The sequence below is a fragment of the Taudactylus pleione genome, unplaced genomic scaffold (genome assembly GCF_031769625.1).
Source record: "Taudactylus pleione unplaced genomic scaffold, aTauple2 ptg000280l, whole genome shotgun sequence".
In the NCBI taxonomy this organism is placed as follows: domain Eukaryota; kingdom Metazoa; phylum Chordata; class Amphibia; order Anura; family Myobatrachidae; genus Taudactylus; species Taudactylus pleione.
Window position 1 is genome coordinate 521562 of NW_028284682.1, and position 19613 is coordinate 541174.

Consider the following 19613-nt stretch of genomic DNA (forward strand, 5'->3'; position numbering starts at 1 on the left):
CATGGCTATTGAGTCTGCCATCTTGAAGGCCCAAAGGTATTTCGGCCTCTGTGATTCAGACGATGCTGAGGGCAAGGATGCCTGCTACCACCCGCAGATTTTCAAGGTCGCAAGAATACTTGCTTTTGTTCAGGCGGGATTAGACTTAGGTCTTTGCCTGGCTACCTTGAGAGTCCAGGTTTCTGCATTGTCAGTTTTGTTCCAATACAGAATTGCCCCTCTGCCGGAAGTTAGAACATTCCTGCAGGGGGTTCTCCGGCTGCAACCTCCATTTGTCCCTCCGGTGGCACCGTGGGATTTGACTTTGGTTCTCAGGGCATTGCAGATGGCTCCCTTTGAACCTTTGGATATGATGGACTTAAGATGGTTGACAGCGAAGACGCTTTTTCTCCTCGCTACTGCCTCGGCTCATGGAGTTTCTCACTTGTCAGCTCTGTCATGTCACTCTCCATATTTGATTTTGCAGCAAAATCGAGCTGTCCTCCATACTAAGGCGGGTTACCTTCCAAAGGTGGTTTCCTGTTTTTCCCATATAAATGAGGACTTTGTAGTTCCGGCCTTTCAGTCTTCAGACCTGTCTACAGGTGAAGCTTCCGTGGATGTGGTTCGAGCCCTTCGTATTTACGTGGATCGTACCAGCTCCATCAGGAAATCAGATTCGCTCTTTGTGTTATATGGGTTTCACAACCGAGGCTGGCCAGAAAACAAGCAGACTTTGACTCGCTGGCTGCATATGACTATTTCTCAGGTCTATACACAGGCTGGTTTCCCTGTCCCAAACACGGTGACAGCATCTTCTACTCGGTCTGTGGGACAATGGTGTTCGGTTAGACATGGTGCCTCGGCTGAACAGCTGTGCAAGGCAGCCACTTGGTCTTCTGTTAATACTTTTACCAAATTCTATGCATTTGATACTTTTGCCTCCCTTGATGCTCTACTCTCTGCGCAGGAGCGTCCCCACCCTTAAGGGAACTGCTTTAGGATGTCCCCAAGGTAGATCCTGTGGGACCCTATGGACCCTGCAGAAGAAAATTAGAGTTATGGTATAACATACATCAGTTAACTCTTTTTCTTCAAGGTCCAAGGGTCCACGACACCCAACCTGATGCACCTGGCCTCAGTTGGGATCTATTCTTTTGCTTTTTCGTATCACTGATTCCCTCTTCGTATGTTGATTCTTTCCTGTGTGCGATGTACTTCCTTCTCCACTTTCCGTCTCTTGCCGTTTACAAACTGAATGCATGTGGCAGAGGGCGGGGTATATAGGGAGGAGGACCAGTGCATGCTGGGAACTTCAAACTGTAAGCTGTTTGGTGCAATGGATCGTTTCCACTGCATACCCCAAGGTAGATCCTGTGGACCCTATGGACCTTGAAGAAAGAGAGTTAACTGAGGTATGTTATACCATAATTCTAATTTTCTATCTATCTCATATCTATCTATCTATCTATCTATCTATCTATCTCATATCTATCTATCTATCTATCTATCTATCTATCTATCTATCTCATATCTATATTAGCGTTCCCGCTAGGTTGTTTTAGCGGGGCGCTGCACCCTGCCTGATTTCAAAAGGGCGTGCAGTGAGGGCGGAAGTGCGGGTTCCATGCCCATAAAGGCCACCAAAAGAAGAAATTTGTCCCCTTCGCTCGTCACAGGTTTATTTTCCCCCTCTATGTCCACGTGGATAGTAGGGAATGACGCTGGACAGTAACTGATGACGTAAGGGTACCAATACTGAAGGGGGTGTATACACTTCCATGTCCGTAAGTGCCGGGCACGCCCCGAAGAGTGATAAAAAGGGGAGTGTCTTAAAGGCACCTTTTTACGTGGTCATGTCCCCTTGTCAGGCGCGCATGAGACTTAGGCCACTTACAGTGAACTCTAAGTTATCTATCTATCTCATATCTATCTATCTCATATCTATCTATCTATCTCATTATCTATCTATCTATCTATCTATCTATCTATCTATCTATCTATCTATCTATCTATCTATCTCGTATATCTCTCATATCTATCATCACCTCATTTAATTCTTTATCTTCTATCTCATATCTATCTCTCTATATTATGAGGGTATGTATGTACCCCATGTTCCGAACTTAGCATTGAGGTAATTAATTGTTAAAATGTGTTTAATTTAGTAAACGAGCAATCTCTTTAATATCAGCGAATGATAAATTTAGTATTTAATGGGGGCGATTCAATTCAGAGCGCTGTTTAGTCCGACTATTACAAGTTTAGTCGGAGAATGCCGGTTCTCACGACTTAACCTGGGTATTTACGCGTGAGAACCGGCTTTCTTAGACTACAGTGCTGGCCATGAGGCTGTTAGTGCCGCGCTAAGCCTGCAAACAGCCCCGCGGCCGGCATTTTAGTCTGAGTTTTGCTCGCACCCTCAGGAGGGTGCAAGAAGAGATCCTTTCGTCGACCTAACAGCACGCTGAATTGAATAGCTCCGGGGACCAACTTCTTCGCACTATTCAACTCGCGGTGAATTGAATCGGCCACAATGTTACACCTACCCCCTAGAAATAGGGGGTAGGTTTCTGTCCCGGTCAATAAAAACAAACTATTATACTATTAACCCTAACCCCCCATTCCCGCACCCTAAACCTAACCTCCCAGGGTGGTGCCTTACCCTAACCTCCCCCCTAGGTGGTACCTAACCCCCCTCCCTGCACCCAGGGACCCTAATCCCTGGGGTGGGGGATTAGGGTCCCCCACCCCAGGGGGACCCTAATCATAACTTCCCCCCATCCCCGGGCTAACGCTAGTAAACTTACCTTTGGGATGCCGACGTCGGGATCGCGGCTTCAGCTTCCTGAAGGGTGTCGGGATTTCGGCGTCAGTTTTCCAACGTCCGGCATCCTGTCCGCCGGCATCTTAACCGCATCCCATCAATGTGATCTTGTCACCCTCCTATCAATGAATGGCAATGGGGTATTGTGTATGCAGTTGAAACCTAACCACTTGCCTTTCTGTTCCATTCTTTCCAGGCTGAGAACATATATAGAAGAATGTGTATGTAGATCTCTATCAGCCTCTGGATTATTATCATCATCTTCAATATTGAGCCATCATGTAGTCTGACAATCCCATGATTGGTTTGTTCATATAGACCTAATCAGATTTTTTTTCCATATCAAACCTTAATCAAGACTCCTTATAAATATGATGCGATACTGGGGTGAGATCCCGGTGCCCTCCGGTCAGGCCAGCCGGAACTCCTTCGATCTCCTGCAGCGAGAGTTCCGCACAGTGGAGATGCAGGAACCCCCGCTGCACCAGCTGTCCGCCAACAAGCCCAGGCCCACCACCTTGTTGGACATCCCTTCCGAACCCTGCAGCCTTACCATACACACTATCCAGCTGATTCAGCATAACCGCAAACTGCGCAGTCTCATTGCCGCAGCCCAAACTCAAAATCAACAGCAGGTTGAGGGCATTAAAGTGGAAGAGAGTGAACCCCTCCCGCACCGACCTCCTTCCCCTGTCCTCCCCGATGACCTGCTACCTCCCGACTGCAAGTTACCCAAACTGCCATTCCAGATGCGGCACAGCGATCCGGAGAGCGATTTCTACCGGTATGTACCTGAAAATACTAATGGCAGGGTTACGTTGCATGGAAGGAAAGTTCTGTGCTCTTTAGAACTGTAGGTGGGTGATGTAATGGAAACGTGTAAAGAGACAGTAAATCACATTTTTAATGGTGAATAAAATTTCACATTTGGGGCGATATTCAATTGTGTACGCGGTCCGGATCTCCCATCTAAAGTGACAGGAGATCGCGGGCCGCTATTCCATTATCTGTTTTTTTTCGCACTGATCGCGCGCAGAGTGGTCGGGTTTAGCCGCGTAAAGCAGCTACCCCCCGACCAAAGGGCTGGGCGCGACCGCGAAAAGTGATGTTAGGGCGCCCAAACAGGTCACTTTCCTCACATTTCAGCTCGCACCCCGCTAGGGCTGCGAGCTGAAATGGAGTGCAGGCAGCAGATTGTGCCCGACAGGAGCAACAATTGAATAGCTCCGTCAGGCGCGAAGGGGGGTAGAAACCATTGATTTCCGCTCTTGGAGAAGCTCCCGTTTACAATCCACTAAACTTTGTAGCACGGCTGCAATAGACACTGATGACAGGACTGGACGATATATTTTACATTCATTCTACAGATACGAATAATTAAATGTTGGGGGTAAACTGCTTTTTAACTTACTCAAGTAAGGCTGCATTTAGCGATTTTTTTCTATAGCAAACCGGTCATGCGATTCAGAATAGTACGCATTACTAGTACGCATTTCAGCAGTGTCCCTGCAGCCGTGTTTCTCTGTGGCAAGAATGCAGTCGCGCTCCAGAGAACCGTTCCGTGGGTGTGTCCTGGCCGTGCAGCCACAGTTTTGTGCTATTCCGCATATGCTAAGTGGGCTTCAAATTCAGACGGACCTCCTGCACCTGCCACGGGGTAGTAGTTGTAACTGCCCATAAATATTGATGGCAGCCTCTCTCGCGAACAGAGGGGTTGTGCTGCGCGATCACATAGATGCGTGCAAATTAGAATATGGGCGTATAGTAGCATTTGGATCCCCCGGTCGCAGCAGGCGCCCAGACCTGCGTCGCGTTACGCGTGACTCAGACAGGTTCAGAATTCTCGTAACGGGTTCTTGGGAGACGAGGGCTTAAGCGAATAGGACGGACGGATAATAAGGTGGGTGGAGTTGACCTCATGAAGGAAGGTCAGGTTAGACCTGTGACAGGTATAAATAGATGGGACAGTAGCTGGAGGTGACATAAGCAAAGTATTAAGTGGTGAGACAGGAGCTCCTCCACTGTGACCTTTCCATTTGCACAGCTGCTTATTTGGAAAGGGTATATGAAGGCAGGGCAGCATCTCTGGACCATCTCATACTTTGGGGAAGACTCTATGCAAGTTATATTTTGGTCATTGATAGTTGGTAATGTAGAGAGAGCAGGCAAGGAAAGGGTTTCCAGAACATAAAATATGTATCTGCTTTTTGTGTCCATTTAATAGGTCTATGTACTAAGACTTGTACAGATATAAAGTACCGACCAACCGGCTCCTAAATGTCACATTACAGGCTGTGTTTGAAAAATGTCAGGAGCTGATTGGTTGGTACTTTATCTCCCTCCAAGGCTTAGTACATAGACACCTTAGTTTTCGTTAACACATCTTCCTCTTTGTTCATTAGTGGGAAAGGAGAACCCGTGATAGAACTCAGCTATAACTCGTGCCGCCAGCAGATGTACCAGTCCGTGGCCACCATCCTCGCCCATGCCGGATTTGAGACTGCCAACGAGAGTGTCTTAGAGACTCTGACAGACATCGCCCACGAGTACTGCCTCAAATTCACCAAGATGCTGAGGTTCAACGTGGACCGGGAAGCCAGGGTGGGCCACACCCCGTTCCCAGACGTCATGGAGCAGGTCTTCCACGAGATGGGAATCGGCAGTGTCTTGTCTCTCCAGAAGTTCTGGCAGCATCAGATTAAAGATTACCACACGTACATGCTGCAGGTGAGCAAACAGAGCGCGCAGTGGGCGGGGTTAAGTAATGCAACACCACCTCTGTTCAAACCCCCCCCCCCCCCCCAAAGATAAGAACTATAACAAAAAGAAAGTTATTTTTACTTCTATGATGGTTAAGAAACATCAACTATGATGTGAAACAGATGACCCAAGAGGGTGTACAGTTTGATTTGTACAGCAGAGGGTCTTAGATTTCGACATTAAGGGGGTATACAAATATCATCAATGGCCGCAAAAGTTGCCGCCGTCCAGACCGCTTCTCCGTGACTACCAACGTCACAGAGTTTTCCTCAGGCCCCATAGAGGTGCTCAGGAATATCTGCGATGCTGCTGTAGTGTAATTATCGGTCATCTGCGTAGCAGCACGTCAGCGATAACTGATTGACCTCCCCCAACTGACTGAGTATCGTTAATGGATAGAACACTACTATCTCTTAAGTCACAGTGAAAACTTCTATAAAAAGTTTGTGTTACTCTGAGGGGTAAATTTACTAAACTGGGAGTTTTTAGAAGTGGAGATGTTGCCCATAGCAACCAGTCAGATTCTAGCTATTATCTTCTAGAAGGTGCTAATGTTAAGTAGACTCTGGTTGGTTGCTATGGGCAACATCTCCAATTCTAAATACTCTCACTTTAGTAAAAATGCCCGAGTGTAAAATATACAACGATCGGCCATAACATGAGAACCACCTGCCGAATATTGTGCAGGTCTCCCCCCTCGAGCTGCCAAAACAGCTCTGGCCCATCGAGGCACGGACCCCATAAGCCCCTATTAAGGTACCCCGTGGTATCTGGCACTAAGACGTTAGCAGCTGATCCTTGCAGCCGCTTTCATATGTTAGTATCAGCTTTTCCCTGGCGTGCTAGCGTGTACCTGACTGTGCAAGCACCTAAACGCCCACTTGCACCGTCTGTGAACGCTCTACCACCGCCGGTGATTCTTGGCTCACACTCACGTGCGCCATCGATGCTTGCACCAGCCATATGGAAAGGACGAAATCGGGATGAAATACCAATGGATGGGATGCTGGCTGTCAGTAAACCGATGATTCAAATCCCGACAGGGGTACGGTGAGTAATGTTCCCCTGGCCTATTTACCCCCTAACCCTCCTTTCCTGCACCCTCATACTAACCTTCCCTACCCTGCACCCTAACCCTCCCAGTAAGTGCCTAAACCTAACCCTCCCCCCTTACTGCCTAACCCTAACCCTTCCACCCCCCCTTAGTGCCTAACCGTAACCTCGCCCTGGTCGTGCCTGAACCTAACGCCCCCAGTCTAGAGCCTAACCTCCCCCTCCTGCAGCCTAACCCTGTCCTCCTGGGATGCCTGAACCTAACTCCCCCTGTCTAGAGCCTAAACTCCCCCTCCCACAGCCTAACCCTAAGTCCCCCTGGGGTGCCTGAACCTAACTCCCCCTGTCAAAAGCCTCACCTCCCCCTCCCACAGCCTAACCCTAAGTCCTCCTGGGGTGCCTGAACCTAACTCCCCCTGTCAAAAGCCTAACCTCCCCCTCCCGCAGCCTAACCGTGTCCTCCTGGGGTGCCTAAACCTAACCCTCCCCTCCCCGTGGCTGATACTTACCTTTCCCCGGTCTCCTTATGATCGGGATTCCTTCGCCGGTGTTGTCTCTGTGATCGGGATTCCAGTGCCGGGATTCCGACAGACAGCTTCCCGGTTGTCGGGATCTTAACCGCATACCAGCAAGGACAGGGACTCTGTCTGAACATGGCCGCTGCGGCTCTGCGTATGAGAACGCATCAGCTCTCACTGACATGCCCACAACACTCTCATAATACACCCTCGCGGCAGATTTTTATAGGTTCACTTCAAGCCACCACCCAGTTTCTCCTATTGGCCACCTCACAATTACTTACATAGCAGTTTATGTATCAAGTAGTGATAAGCATGGCGATGTGGACCAGCGGAGAAGTTGCCCATAGCAACCAGTCAGCTCCTACCTGTTATTATAGACTGTATAAATGATACTTTAAAGCTGATTGGTTGCTATGGGCAACTTCACTAGTCCACTTCTCCGCGCTTTTCACTGCTTGCTACATAAACCCCATAGTGAGGTTGATCACATGTCTGGACAGACTGTGCAATGGTTATCATTACTGTCGCACAGCTCTGAGGTTGTGGGTTCAATTCCCACCATGGGTTTAACTGTGTGGAGTTTGTGTGTTCTCCCTGTGCTTGCGTGGGTTTCCTCCCATACTCCAAAAATGTTTCTCCATGGAAATAATAAGATGTATATCGCTGACCTTTATGATGTGTTACCCCTAAGTCTATAATAATATGGGGAGTTAATTGAAACCAATTAAAATTTATTTTAAATTCATATATCGTTGGAATACATATTTTAAAATGTGATGCAAGGGTTGATAATTGTGTACATATGAATTTAAAATATATTTCAATTGTTTTCAATTAACTCCCCATATTATAGACTTATTGATGACATCATCACATGTTCTCACACATTATAAGGTGAGCGCTATACTGTACATCTTATTATTTCTTTGTATATTATAATAGGAGGTGGTATTCTCCTAAGTTATAGCAGCTCCCACATGACCACTCTAATTGAAGTTGATTATGCGCAACGCCAACTTATTTAGTAATGATTCTCCATGCCCACGTGATAATTCTAGCAGTGCAACATGATATATATGACGAATTGTACTTCATTATAAGACCAATATTATACACTAGTTAACAACAGTCAGCCTGCTGAATCTAAAGCAAGAATATACTCATTTTCTAACTATACAAGTATCAAAGTGTCACTAAAGTAAGCGATACAAGCTATCGGCATAGTCTACTACAGGAAACTAGAAATAAAATCCAGATAGCTTGCATTACAGTGTGTGGTGACACACACATAACAACTTGAGTATCATACTTCCAATATCCGGATACTTGAATAATACCCCTTTTCCACTGCCTATAAAACCCGGGTGATTGCCGTGTCTACCCGGGACTCTGCTCAATGGAAACGGCTCCGAGGAAAAAATCCCAAGTCTACTGACCCAGGATTTCTTCCCGGGTATCGAGCAGGGTTTTTAGTGGGTAAAACCCGGTAACACTGCAGTGGACACAGGGCCTGATTCAGAGACGGACACTCGCTCTGAATCTGGGCTTTTTTTTTTTTTTTTATTGTGCGGCCTCCTGGCCACTCGCATAGCTGTGGGTGTGGGTGCAACTATTGCGAGCGGCCAGGATGATGGTCGCGATGGTCGCAAGCCCCAGAGAGCTTCTGGCTCTAATAGAGCCGGAACCTCTCCCACTGACATCACTGGTGATGTCAGTGGGGCCGCCCACAAATGGCAGGCGTTCGCATGGGAACGCCTCCGTTTGTGAAGCCACCCACCCGCCACGCCTACAAAACGGGACGAGCTGCCGATCAACATCGACAGCCGCCCCTTTTGTAGTGAGCCCCGGAGCGAGAGAATTTCTCTCTCCGGAGCTTGCGCACGCACAGTGCGGATGCTGTGCATGCGCAGATCACACCATTGATTCGCTCGCGAGCGCTTGCGAGCTGGTCTGAATCAGGCCCACAGCTCTTACCTGGGTTTTTTGACCCAGGTAATTGCAAAAGCCGCTGATTGGTCCTTCCAGGGTGCTGGCTGCTGATGTAATCACCCAGCGACCAGAGGAGATGGCTGAATAAAGGATGTAATTAAAAATGCCATTAAATAAAATAAATAATTTCATAAATAATCAATAAAATAAACAATAATAATTAAATTAATAATAAATAAATAAATAATAATAATAAAGGATGTCATTAAATATGGATGTTGTTAAAAATGACCTGAATAAAGGACGTTTTTAATGACATCCACAGGTTTTGCTTGGCTTACCCGGGATCAGTGGAAACAGAGGCGACCCGGGACGAGGGTGCAGTGGAAATTGGGTCTAAGCCAGGTACGATGCGGCAAAATGCTGGGTAAAAACTCCCGGGACAGACCCGGGATTTTGTTGGAAAAGGGGTATCCGAGACTTAGGCCCATCGGACTTTGGTGTTCATTCAGATCAGGTCGATGTTCCCCCACTGCGCATGCGCACGACCCGGCGAGCGACGGGCTCTCCATCGCTCCGGGTCTCGCACCAAAGGGGGCGTGCTGTCGATGTTGATTGACAGCACGCCCCCTTTGGTGGGCGTGCCGGGGGCGTGCCTGCCAGACGGAGGCGTTCCCATGGGAACGCCTACCGTCTGAAGCCGGCCCCACTGACATCAGTAGTGATGTCAGTGGGAGTGATTTTGGCTCTGATAGAGCCAAAATCACTCCAGGGCTTGCGGCAGCGAGACCCTACCGCAGGGTCTCCGTCGTAAGCCTGATGGTCGCGATGGTCAAGACCATCGCGACCATCATCATGGACGCTCGCATATGCTGTGGGTGGTCACCCACAGCTATGCGAGTGGCCAGTAGGCCGCTCCATTTTCATGGAGGAGGGCCCTGATTTAGAGCGAGCGCTCTGGTCAGAGCGTTCGGCTCTGAATCAGGCCCATTGTCTTATTTGCAAATGTATTCACAAATTCTCGTACTTTATTGACTTTTCTGTGTTTTAACTTATTTTCGCCAATAATTTACCAAGTTTGGTTGTGATATCTTCTTATTGTAATAAATAAACAGTAAAGGTTTAAGTTTTAAGACACTAAACAAAACTCAAAATATATTGACGGAATATTCTTGTGTAAAACTCCTGGATTTCCACCAATCATTCTCATTCTTTTTCTGGACATTACGATGACTTAATGAGTTTTAAAGGCACCATACCCTGCAACGAACATAGAAAATGACACACGGCATGAATAAATATATTAGCCATTAATGTTGCTACTCAAATATCTTGTTCAAGGGAACAGGAGTTTCTGAACCAATAGCAATGTCTTTTCTGTGCAGGACAATTCTCCTTCATTTAGAATGATAATATCACCATGTAAAGATCCAGGACTGTGTAAATGAATCCGCTTATCACATGTTTATTACTACAGAGATTGATGTACAGGTTAGCTGCCCGTTCCTTGCCGTGGTGTTGGGAGGATTGCGATTCCGTGGGGCGAGTGACTGTTCCCCTGATAATCCCCTTTCTGCTCACAGGTCAGCAAGCAACTGTCCGAGGAGTATGAGAAGATCGTCCACCCTGAGCGGGTGTGTGAGGATACAAAGCCAGTGAAGATTAAAGAGGTCACCGATATAACGTTCCCCATCAGCGAGGAGCTGGAAGGTGACCTGGCACCTGGGGATCAGTCACTGCCGGTGGGTGTCCTCGGGGCCCAGGACGAGAGATTATCTTCTAACATGGAAGTTGATTCATCACCCCAGCCCGGTAAGGAGATTTTTCCACTCTGCAGCCGTCTACTATGCAATTTTTTGTCCTTTTTGAAGTTCTGCTTTATAAGTGTTTTCGCCGTCAGGTGACCTCGGTGTATTTTGCATATGTCTTTCAAGGAAGTGAAATTATTTATTTATTTTTGCATGACCCACCAGTACTGATTGCCAGTTTTGCATTTGAGCCCCCCTGCCCCCACCCCGCAGGCATTATTGCTTTCTCTAAATACAAATAACTTTTTGTTTTCAGTTATTGCAACATATTAAAGCAACCATAAATTGACAGACCGCTTTATAACCGTTTTCAACTAGGCTTGACAGGAGAGAAAATTACATTCAACACTTTTACAATCACATCAAGGGATATATAATATAATACACATTATTAGAGGAAGCGGTAGATCAAATCAGTCACATCATTGGGGGATATGGGATCAGGCACATTATTGGAGGAAGTGGGAGGTAGGGTCAGTCACATTATTGGAGGAAGTGGGAAGTAGGGTCAGTAACATTATTGGAGGAAGTGGGAAGGCGGTTCAGTCACATTGGAGGAAGGGGAAGGCAGGTCAGACACATTATTGGAGGAAGGGGAAGGCGGGTCAGTCACATTATTGGAGGAAGGGGAAGGCGGGTCAGACACATTATTGGAGGAAGGGGAAGGCGGGTCAGTAACATTATTGGAGGAAGGGGAAGATGGGTCAGACACATTATTGGTGAAAGGGGAAGACGGGTCAGACACATTATTGGTGAAAGGGGAAGGCGGGTCAGTCACATTATTGGAGGAAGGGGAAGGCGGGTCAGTAACATTATTGGAGGAAGGGGAAGGCGGGTCAGTCACATTATTGGAGGAAGGGGAAGGTGGGTCAGACACATTATTGGAGGAAGGGGAAGGCAGGTCAGACACATTGGAGGAAGGGGAAGGCGGGTCAGTCACATTATTGGAGGAAGGGGAAGGCGGGTCAGACATTATTGGAGGAAGGGGAAGACTGGTCAGACACATTATTGGTGAAAGGGGAAGGCAGGTCAGACACATTATTGGAGGAAGTGGGAAGTAGGGTCAGTAACATTATTGGAGGAAGGGGAAGACGGTTCATTCACATTGGAGGAAGGGGAAGGCAGGTCAGACACATTATTGGAGGAAGGGGAAGGCGGGTCAGTCACATTATTGGAGGAAGGGGAAGGCGGGTCAGTCACATTATTGGAGGAAGGGGAAGGCGGGTCAGACACATTATTGGAGGAAGGGGAAGGCAGGTCAGACACATTATTGGAGGAAGGGGAAGGCGGGTCAGTCACATTATTGGAGGAAGGGGAAGGCGGGTCAGACACATTATTGGAGGAAGGGTAAGACGGGTCAGACACATTATTGGTGAAAGGGGAAGACGGGTCAGATACATTATTGGTGAAAGGGGAAGACGGGTCAGACACATTATTGGTGAAAGGGGAAGGCGGCTCATTCACATTATTGGAGGAAGGGGAAGGCGGGTCAGTAACATTATTGGAGGAAGGGGAAGGCAGGTCAGTAACATTATTGGAGGAAGGGGAAGGCGAGTCAGACACATTATTGGAGAAAGGGGAAGGCGGGTCAGTCACATTATTGGAGAAAGGGGAAGACGGGTCAGTCACATTATTGGAGAAAGGGGAAGGCGTGTCAGGCATATTAGTGGAGGAAGTAGGAGGTAGGGTCAGTAACATTGGAGGAAGTGGGAAGTAGGGTCAGTAACATTATTGGAGGAATTGGGAGGTAGGGTCAGGCACATTATTGGAGGAAGTGGGAAGTAGGGTCAGTAACATTATTGGAGGAAGTGGGAAGTAGGGTCAGTCACATTATTGGAGGAAGTGGAAGGTAGGGTCAGTCACATTATTGGAGGAATTGGGAAGTAGGGTCAGTAACATTATTGGAGGAAGTGGGAAGGCGGGTCAGACACATTATTGGAGGAAGTGGAAGGTAGGGTCAGTCACATTATTGGAGGAATTGGGAGGTAGGGTCAGTCACATTATTGGACGAATTTGGAGGTAGGGTCAGTAACATTTTTGGAGGAATTGGGAGGTAGGGTCAGTAACATTATTGGAGGTAGAGTCAGTCACATTATTGGAGGAAGGGGAGGGCGGGTTAGTAACATTATTGGAGGAAGTAGAGTCAGTCACACTATTGGAGGAAGTGGGAGGTAGGGTCAGTCATATTATTGGAGGAAGTGGGAGGTAGGGTCAGTCACATTATTGGAGGAAGTGGGAGGTAGGGTCAGTCACATTATTGGAGGAAGGGGAGGGCGGGTCAGTAACATTATTGGAGGAAGTAGAGTCAGTCACACTATTGGAGGAAGTGGGAGGTAGGGTCAGTCACATTATTGGAGGAAGTGTGAAGTAGGGTCAGTCATATTATTGGAGGAAGTGGGAGGTAGGGTCAGTCACATTATTGGAGGAAGGGGAGGGCGGGTCAGTAACATTATTGGAGGAAGTAGAGTCAGTCACACTATTGGAGGAAGTGGGAAGTAGGGTCAGTCACATTATTGGAGGAAGTGGGAGGTAGGGTCAGTCACATTATTGGAGGAAGTGGGAAGTAGGGTCAGTCACATTATTGGAGGAAGTGGGAAGTAGGGTCAGTCATATTATTGGAGGAAGTGGGAGGTAGGGTCAGTCACATTATTGGAGGAAGTGGGAAGTAGGGTCAGTCACATTATTGGAGGAAGTGGGAAGTAGAGTCAGTAACATTATTGGAGGAAGTGGGAGGTAGGGTCAGTCACATTATTGGAGGAATTGGGAGGTAGGGTCAGTAACATTATTGGAGGAAGTGGGAAGTAGAGTCAGTAACATTATTGGAGGAATTGGGAGGTAGGGTCAGTAACATTATTGGAGGAATTGGGAGGTAGGGTCAGTCACATTATTGGAGGAAGTGGGAGGTAGAGTCAGTCACATTATTGGAGGAAGTGGGAGGTAGGGTCAGTCACATTATTTTTATTTAATAAAGTTTGTAGTAGGTTTTTAAATATATATTTAATATTTAATAAACAAAAAACAAAAACGACATACCGGGTGTGTTTTTCCACCCCATAGGCCCCATTGTGAAATCACCTTGCGCTCCCCCATCGGAAATATCCCTCCCAGTGGCAAAAGATACCCAGCTTTATCACCCCCCATCCCTAGTGATAATAGATTCCAGTGGCAGAGCCCCCACAGTGTCAATGTGTTCCCACTGTATTAGTGCCCCCCTCCCCATGTGTAACTGTACTTGAATTTATATTTTGCTTTATATATCCTCCGCATCAGCCAAAATAAATTTTTGTGGGCCATAACCCACCCTCAGTGCTAAATGGTGACCACTAATACCCCTCTACCCTGTGGCAATGCGGTGGTCACAGACCGCAACAATCACTCACGGGGGTCCGTAGCAGGAAAAAGTGATCTGTTCTGCCCATGTGCAGAATGCATTTCCTCCATACAGACGGGGGAGCCAGCCGGGCCCATGGGATGCGGCCGTGTCAGGTAAAGCCGACTCATCCCATGCGTTTGTGCCAGGCAAGTGGGTGAAGGGAATCTTCCCCCCAAAAAAACGAATGTACATTTTTGGTTTAGAACACTGAATTAACACTACTTTCCTAATGCTTCCTTTTATCTGCACAAAATTCGAATAAAAATGTACTTATTGCTATAGTGGATGTACAGATCTGTACGTGTGATGGCTGCTGCGGCTGCTTCTCTCTCCGCTCACATTTACTCAGCGCCAGCTCTCACTTCAGGCTGCCGTAAAACGTTTATCGTAGGACCACCATGTTGGCTGATAGGGATAGAGTCTGAAGCACACTGTTCCTCTGTGCCTCAGGGTTAGTGTTAGTGTATAGATCAGAATGGGGCAGCGTAAAGCTTTCCAGCTGCCTGTGGAACTACAAGTACCAACAGGAATTATTGTAACTTGTAGTTATTTTGTAACACATGTAGTTATACAATGCAGCCCCGTTTTGTTGCATGATGTTGTTAGGGATTGTGTAAAAGTACAGTTGCTACTGGACTATGTTAAGTCAAGGCTAGGGGGATTTTGTAATACATTTATAGTAATAAACAGCCCAGGACTGGACTACAGAGTGACATTCCCTCAGGTAGTGGGAGGCGTGCATGGAGAAATCGGGGCCCCTGGTGATGGAGGGGTGTCATTGCCAGAGGCAGTATCGGGAGTGGAGAGGAGGCCTCAGATGTATATAGGCTAGGATATGCCCTAGGGGTAGGTGGAGCCAAAGGTCTGGCCAGCCGAAGTTGGTATCACTGCTAGTAGTGTCCCAGCACAGGTTAGTGTAACATAAAGCAGCCATTATTCTTAGGATAAATTGGGACAGTATGTAGTCATTGTGCCTGATTCAGCGGGGGACGCAAATACAACTGTAACCGCTAACGGATCGCAGTTGCTAAAATTTGCTAATGCTTGCCAAAGCACAGCTGGCATAAAGACGCCCACTGCTGCCTTCCCATATCCGTGCAATGTCGCAGTCCTGCGTAAACATCGGAAACCTTCGGCGCACAACGGGCGTCCATTTTGCCCATGAGGCACGTCTGACCAGCTGCAAACACCGCAGCTCTCAGTACACGCAGAGGGCGCTCATACTGCATAGGAGACCGCAACCGCTAAATCATGCACGCCCATGTAACGGCGTTTACACGGTCCGACACGCCTGTGTTTTTCGCGACAGGGTTAACATACTGACAGTTGTTGGTCAGACTCGGTATGCTATCCCTCTCCCTTACCCTCCCCCTCTCCCTTACCCTCCCTCTTTGGTGCCTAACCCTCCCTCTTTGGTTAGGTTTAGGCCCCCCTAGTGCCTAAACCTAACCCTCCCCCCTAGTGCCTAAACCTAACCCTCCCCCATAGTGCCTACACCTAACCCTCCCCCTTAGTGCCTAACCTCTAAGCCTAACCCGCCCCCAAACCCGTTACTTAACCTTCGGCATCCCGGCGCTGGGGTTTTTACCGGCGTCCGTATTCTGACACCGCTAATGTAAGCGCAGGCATCCTGACCTCCGGGATGGCGAACGCATACCTTATAGAGGACATCTACACTATGTAGACAGAAGTGATTGCACACTGACAGCGAATAGATCAACGAGATGTTATTGATGTCAGTACTGTGTAGGTCCACCACGTGCAGTGATTACTGCAGACACCCTTCTTGGCAAACTGTCCACAAGTCCCTGGACAGCAGCAGGCGGTATCTTTTGCCATTCCACCTTAAGTACGGTGACCAACTGTGACACTGAAGATGATCAAGTCGGCCTAGAATGCACCCGTCACTCCAATTCCTCCCAGAGGTTCTCAATGGCGTTCTGGACTCTGAGCTGGCCAGTCCATCCGGATTACGGCATTTTCTGTATACCAGCCCAGCGTCACCCTGGAAACATGACAGGAGGCATTGTCGTTCTGATAAACACATTTAGGGAGCACAGACTTATGGAGAACATCTCTATACTTCTCAGAGTTAATGTGACTGTGCATTACAGCTAGGGGGGCCCATGCCAAACCAGCTGAAACGCAAAGGGTGTCCAATCACTTTTGTATATATAGTGTATTTACCAAGAGCATGGGAAGGCTCCTTAAATTGTGGCATATGTTACCACTTAGCCTTGGATTGGACACCTTACTAACTGTGTAACTTTAGATTAGCAGCTCCTGGGGCGAGGCTTTCATGCCTGGAGGTGCAGACTTAGGTATAGTCTCTTCGGAAACTGGGTGAGCGCCTGTCTCTGGATTTCTGTGGATTTAGAGACCTTAATCGCACACCCAGCGGTGATGGAGGTTTTATCTGTCATTTATCTCGCTGGGTAGCGTTGGAGAGATGCATATTATCTTTCTCCACTCTCTGCGACTATCTGCCTTTATTAAATGTGAAGCCGAGCCACTGTACAGGCCCATCAGCGTGAAACGTGCTATTAAGCTGAAATGATGCTTCGTCGAAATTACTATGCAAACCCACTTATTTGCCTGCTAAAGTGGATTGTAGTTGAAATCAATTTGCTTTTCAATCAGCTCACAGAATGTTGTGTGTTTTTTTTTTTTTTGTTGTTTCTGAAATATCCCTCGCTTGCATTCCAATAGGCTAATGAACGAGCAAAGTAAACAGACTAAAGGGCTCTCCAGCTGATCATTGATTGCACTATAAGTTCTTTTCCCTGATAGGATTTGATTTTGTGAGTCTGCAGTTCCCGCTGTTATTGGATTAAAGCAACCAAAAAAAAAATAGCTTTTTATTTAGCAGTCTTAATGTAGAGTAATCTAATGCTGTTACCGGCAATGTCACCTTATCAGGAGTGTTTGCTAACCTTTTGTCAGGTGCATCCATCGTCTCCCAGTGTCTGCCTTCTCCGTTGGCCCTGTTGATCTGTGGATGCAGACACTGTGACGGTACAGAGCTCTCGCTCTACAGACTATGGGCCTGATTCAGACCTGTTCGCTATATTCGTGCGCTCGCAAGCGGCCCGATGTTCTGCGTACGCGCATGCGCACGCTTCTGATAGTTCGCCCACGTGCGCGAACTACTCACTGCGATGGCATACCGCTCGCTCGCCCAGCAAAGGCAGCCCAGGGTAATGAGTGACAGGAGAGGCCGTTTGTGGGTGGTAACAGGGGCAGGACACTAATAACGGGGGGTTGGAGATGCGAACGCAGGCGTGCCAGAGTGTTTCAACACCATTTTAGAGGCGTGCATAATTAACAGGCAGCGTCATAGTACACGTCACTTGCCATTTTTTTTACACTGATTTCCTCGCAATGTTTGCGGTAGGGTAAAGCTACCTCAAGCGCTGCGTTCACATCCGATGGTGCTCGATGTACCAGTGTTTTAATACACTGGAGATGACGTGTCACTGGTGGGCGGCTCTGCCTGTGCGATTTGGCGTACGCACGCACAAAGTGGCCGCTCGCCACACGGTGGGCGTGCTTATGCCTTGGCCAGCGATCGCTTCCCGTGGCGTCACTTTGATAAATTTGCATACGCATCTAGCGAGCGTACGCAGCTAGCGACCGGGCAGTATAGTATGGTTTCATCGTATGATATTTGCCTGTTTTTAGTAAATAGACATACATGTTAATCGTAAAGGGTAATTGTTGCCTGCTTCTCCTGACATTGTCGCTCAAGGCAAATTTCAGTGTGAACTGAACGGTTCATTTCATGCTGCTGATCGGATAGAAACCGCTTGGTGGTTATCAATTATTTAGACTGATGCTGAAAAGCAATATTTCCCGAGATGGAATCCATCTTGGTTTGGTTTACAAATAAATCTCAATATATACAAATGTGTCCTCTTTCTTGGACCTTGCCTCAATATGCCATGTGGCTCGAGACCCCTGGCACGAGTGAGAAGCCAGGTCCCATGCCGAACATCTTTTTCACCCGAAAATGCGTCTTAAGTTGCGTACAGATGGGAGGGTTAAAATGCACGATATTAACGATATCGATCATATCTTGCATTTTTTGGTCCCTTCTAACCCACCAATGACCTGCGATGCGCGGGCACGTATGGAGGATAACCACATCACCCAGCGCCCGTGCATGCAGGCTAACCAGGTGGATATTGACCAGGTTACTATAGGGTCGTTGGTGGTGTGCTAGGTGATCGATATCGATCATCCAGCATTCCGGGAAGGTGCAGGGCGACTGATCGTCCTGTGGGCCTGATTCAGAGCCGGACGCTATTTGCGCTCGCTCGTTCAGAAAAAGGGGCCGACTATTTAAATTGAGCGCTCGCTCTTTGCGGTCTGTTGACGCCTCTATGTCTGAGCGAGCGAACGAAACATGCGCTCGCTATTTCTCCTTCATCCACTAGGGGACACTGGAGTTCAAGACAGTGGGGTATAGACGGTGGTAGAGTAGAGCCTGGCACTTTAAATAATTTAGAAGTGTGACTGGCTCCTCCCCCTCTATGCCCCATCAGCCCCAGTTTTTAGAATGTGCCCGAGAGAGCCGGTCGCACATCAGGCTGTCTCCAGCCTTTCCATAATTTAAACAAGCATTGAGGACAGGCAGGCTGCTTGCTGTGGCAGTCTGCCTGCTACGTGGGAGCCGCTGGTAGGGCACCACACGGCTACTGCAGCCTGTGTCCGGTGACCCTGAGGAGGGGGCACAATCATGGAGTCATCGGACCCTGCGTGGATCCGCCACTGCTGACATCGGCATGTGTCCGGGTTCCTCGCCGCCCCCTCAGCCCAGCATCCCGGCCGCAGCAGCCTGTAAGTATAACCACTGCTCCTGATTAGCAGGAGCAGTGGTTGTAAAAAGTTGGGCTCAGTGACAATTGCGCTGTCACTGTTAGGAGAGACCCAACCCTCCCCCCTGCACCACTTCTCCCTGACCTCCGAAGTTAGGCATCCCGGTGAGAACACCAGAGCAAGCGGGGGGCGTAGGTTTATTGGCGCGTCATGCATACTAGCGGCGCCATCTGTGGTCGGGCTCTCCCTCAACTGCCGCGTGCACACGGCTGTCAGGGGCTGCCATAATAGCGCTCCCCTAGTAAAGAGCTTTTAAGCAGCGCAGTTCTCTAGCACCGGCGCTGGCTTTCGGGGGGGTCTGTAAGGCGGGCTGCCTAAATTAAGTCCCGCAGTATACAGCCTCTATTGCAGCTCCTTACAGAGCAGCCAAAGGTCGGCACTAGTGCCGAGGCTCCGTTCCCGGCAGTGAAGGGGCGGGGCTTAGGTCCGACGGCCATTGCAGCGCCCTAGAGAGCAACAGGCGCCGCCCTTCTCCACCTATTTGC

General features: G+C 48.2%; 1 protein-coding gene across 1 annotated transcript in view; it reads left to right on the top strand.

Annotated features, from left to right (window-relative positions):
- The window catches only part of SUPT7L (SPT7 like, STAGA complex subunit gamma), a 36540-nt gene that overhangs the window by 6689 nt on the left and 10238 nt on the right, over positions 1–19613 (top strand). The window contains exons 2-4 of the mRNA XM_088482015.1: positions 3003–3590; positions 5209–5533; positions 10653–10881. Of these exons, the coding sequence (XP_088338141.1) occupies positions 3178–3590; positions 5209–5533; positions 10653–10881 (967 nt within the window). The 5' untranslated portion in view covers positions 3003–3177. The remainder of the gene's footprint in view (positions 1–3002; positions 3591–5208; positions 5534–10652; positions 10882–19613) is intronic.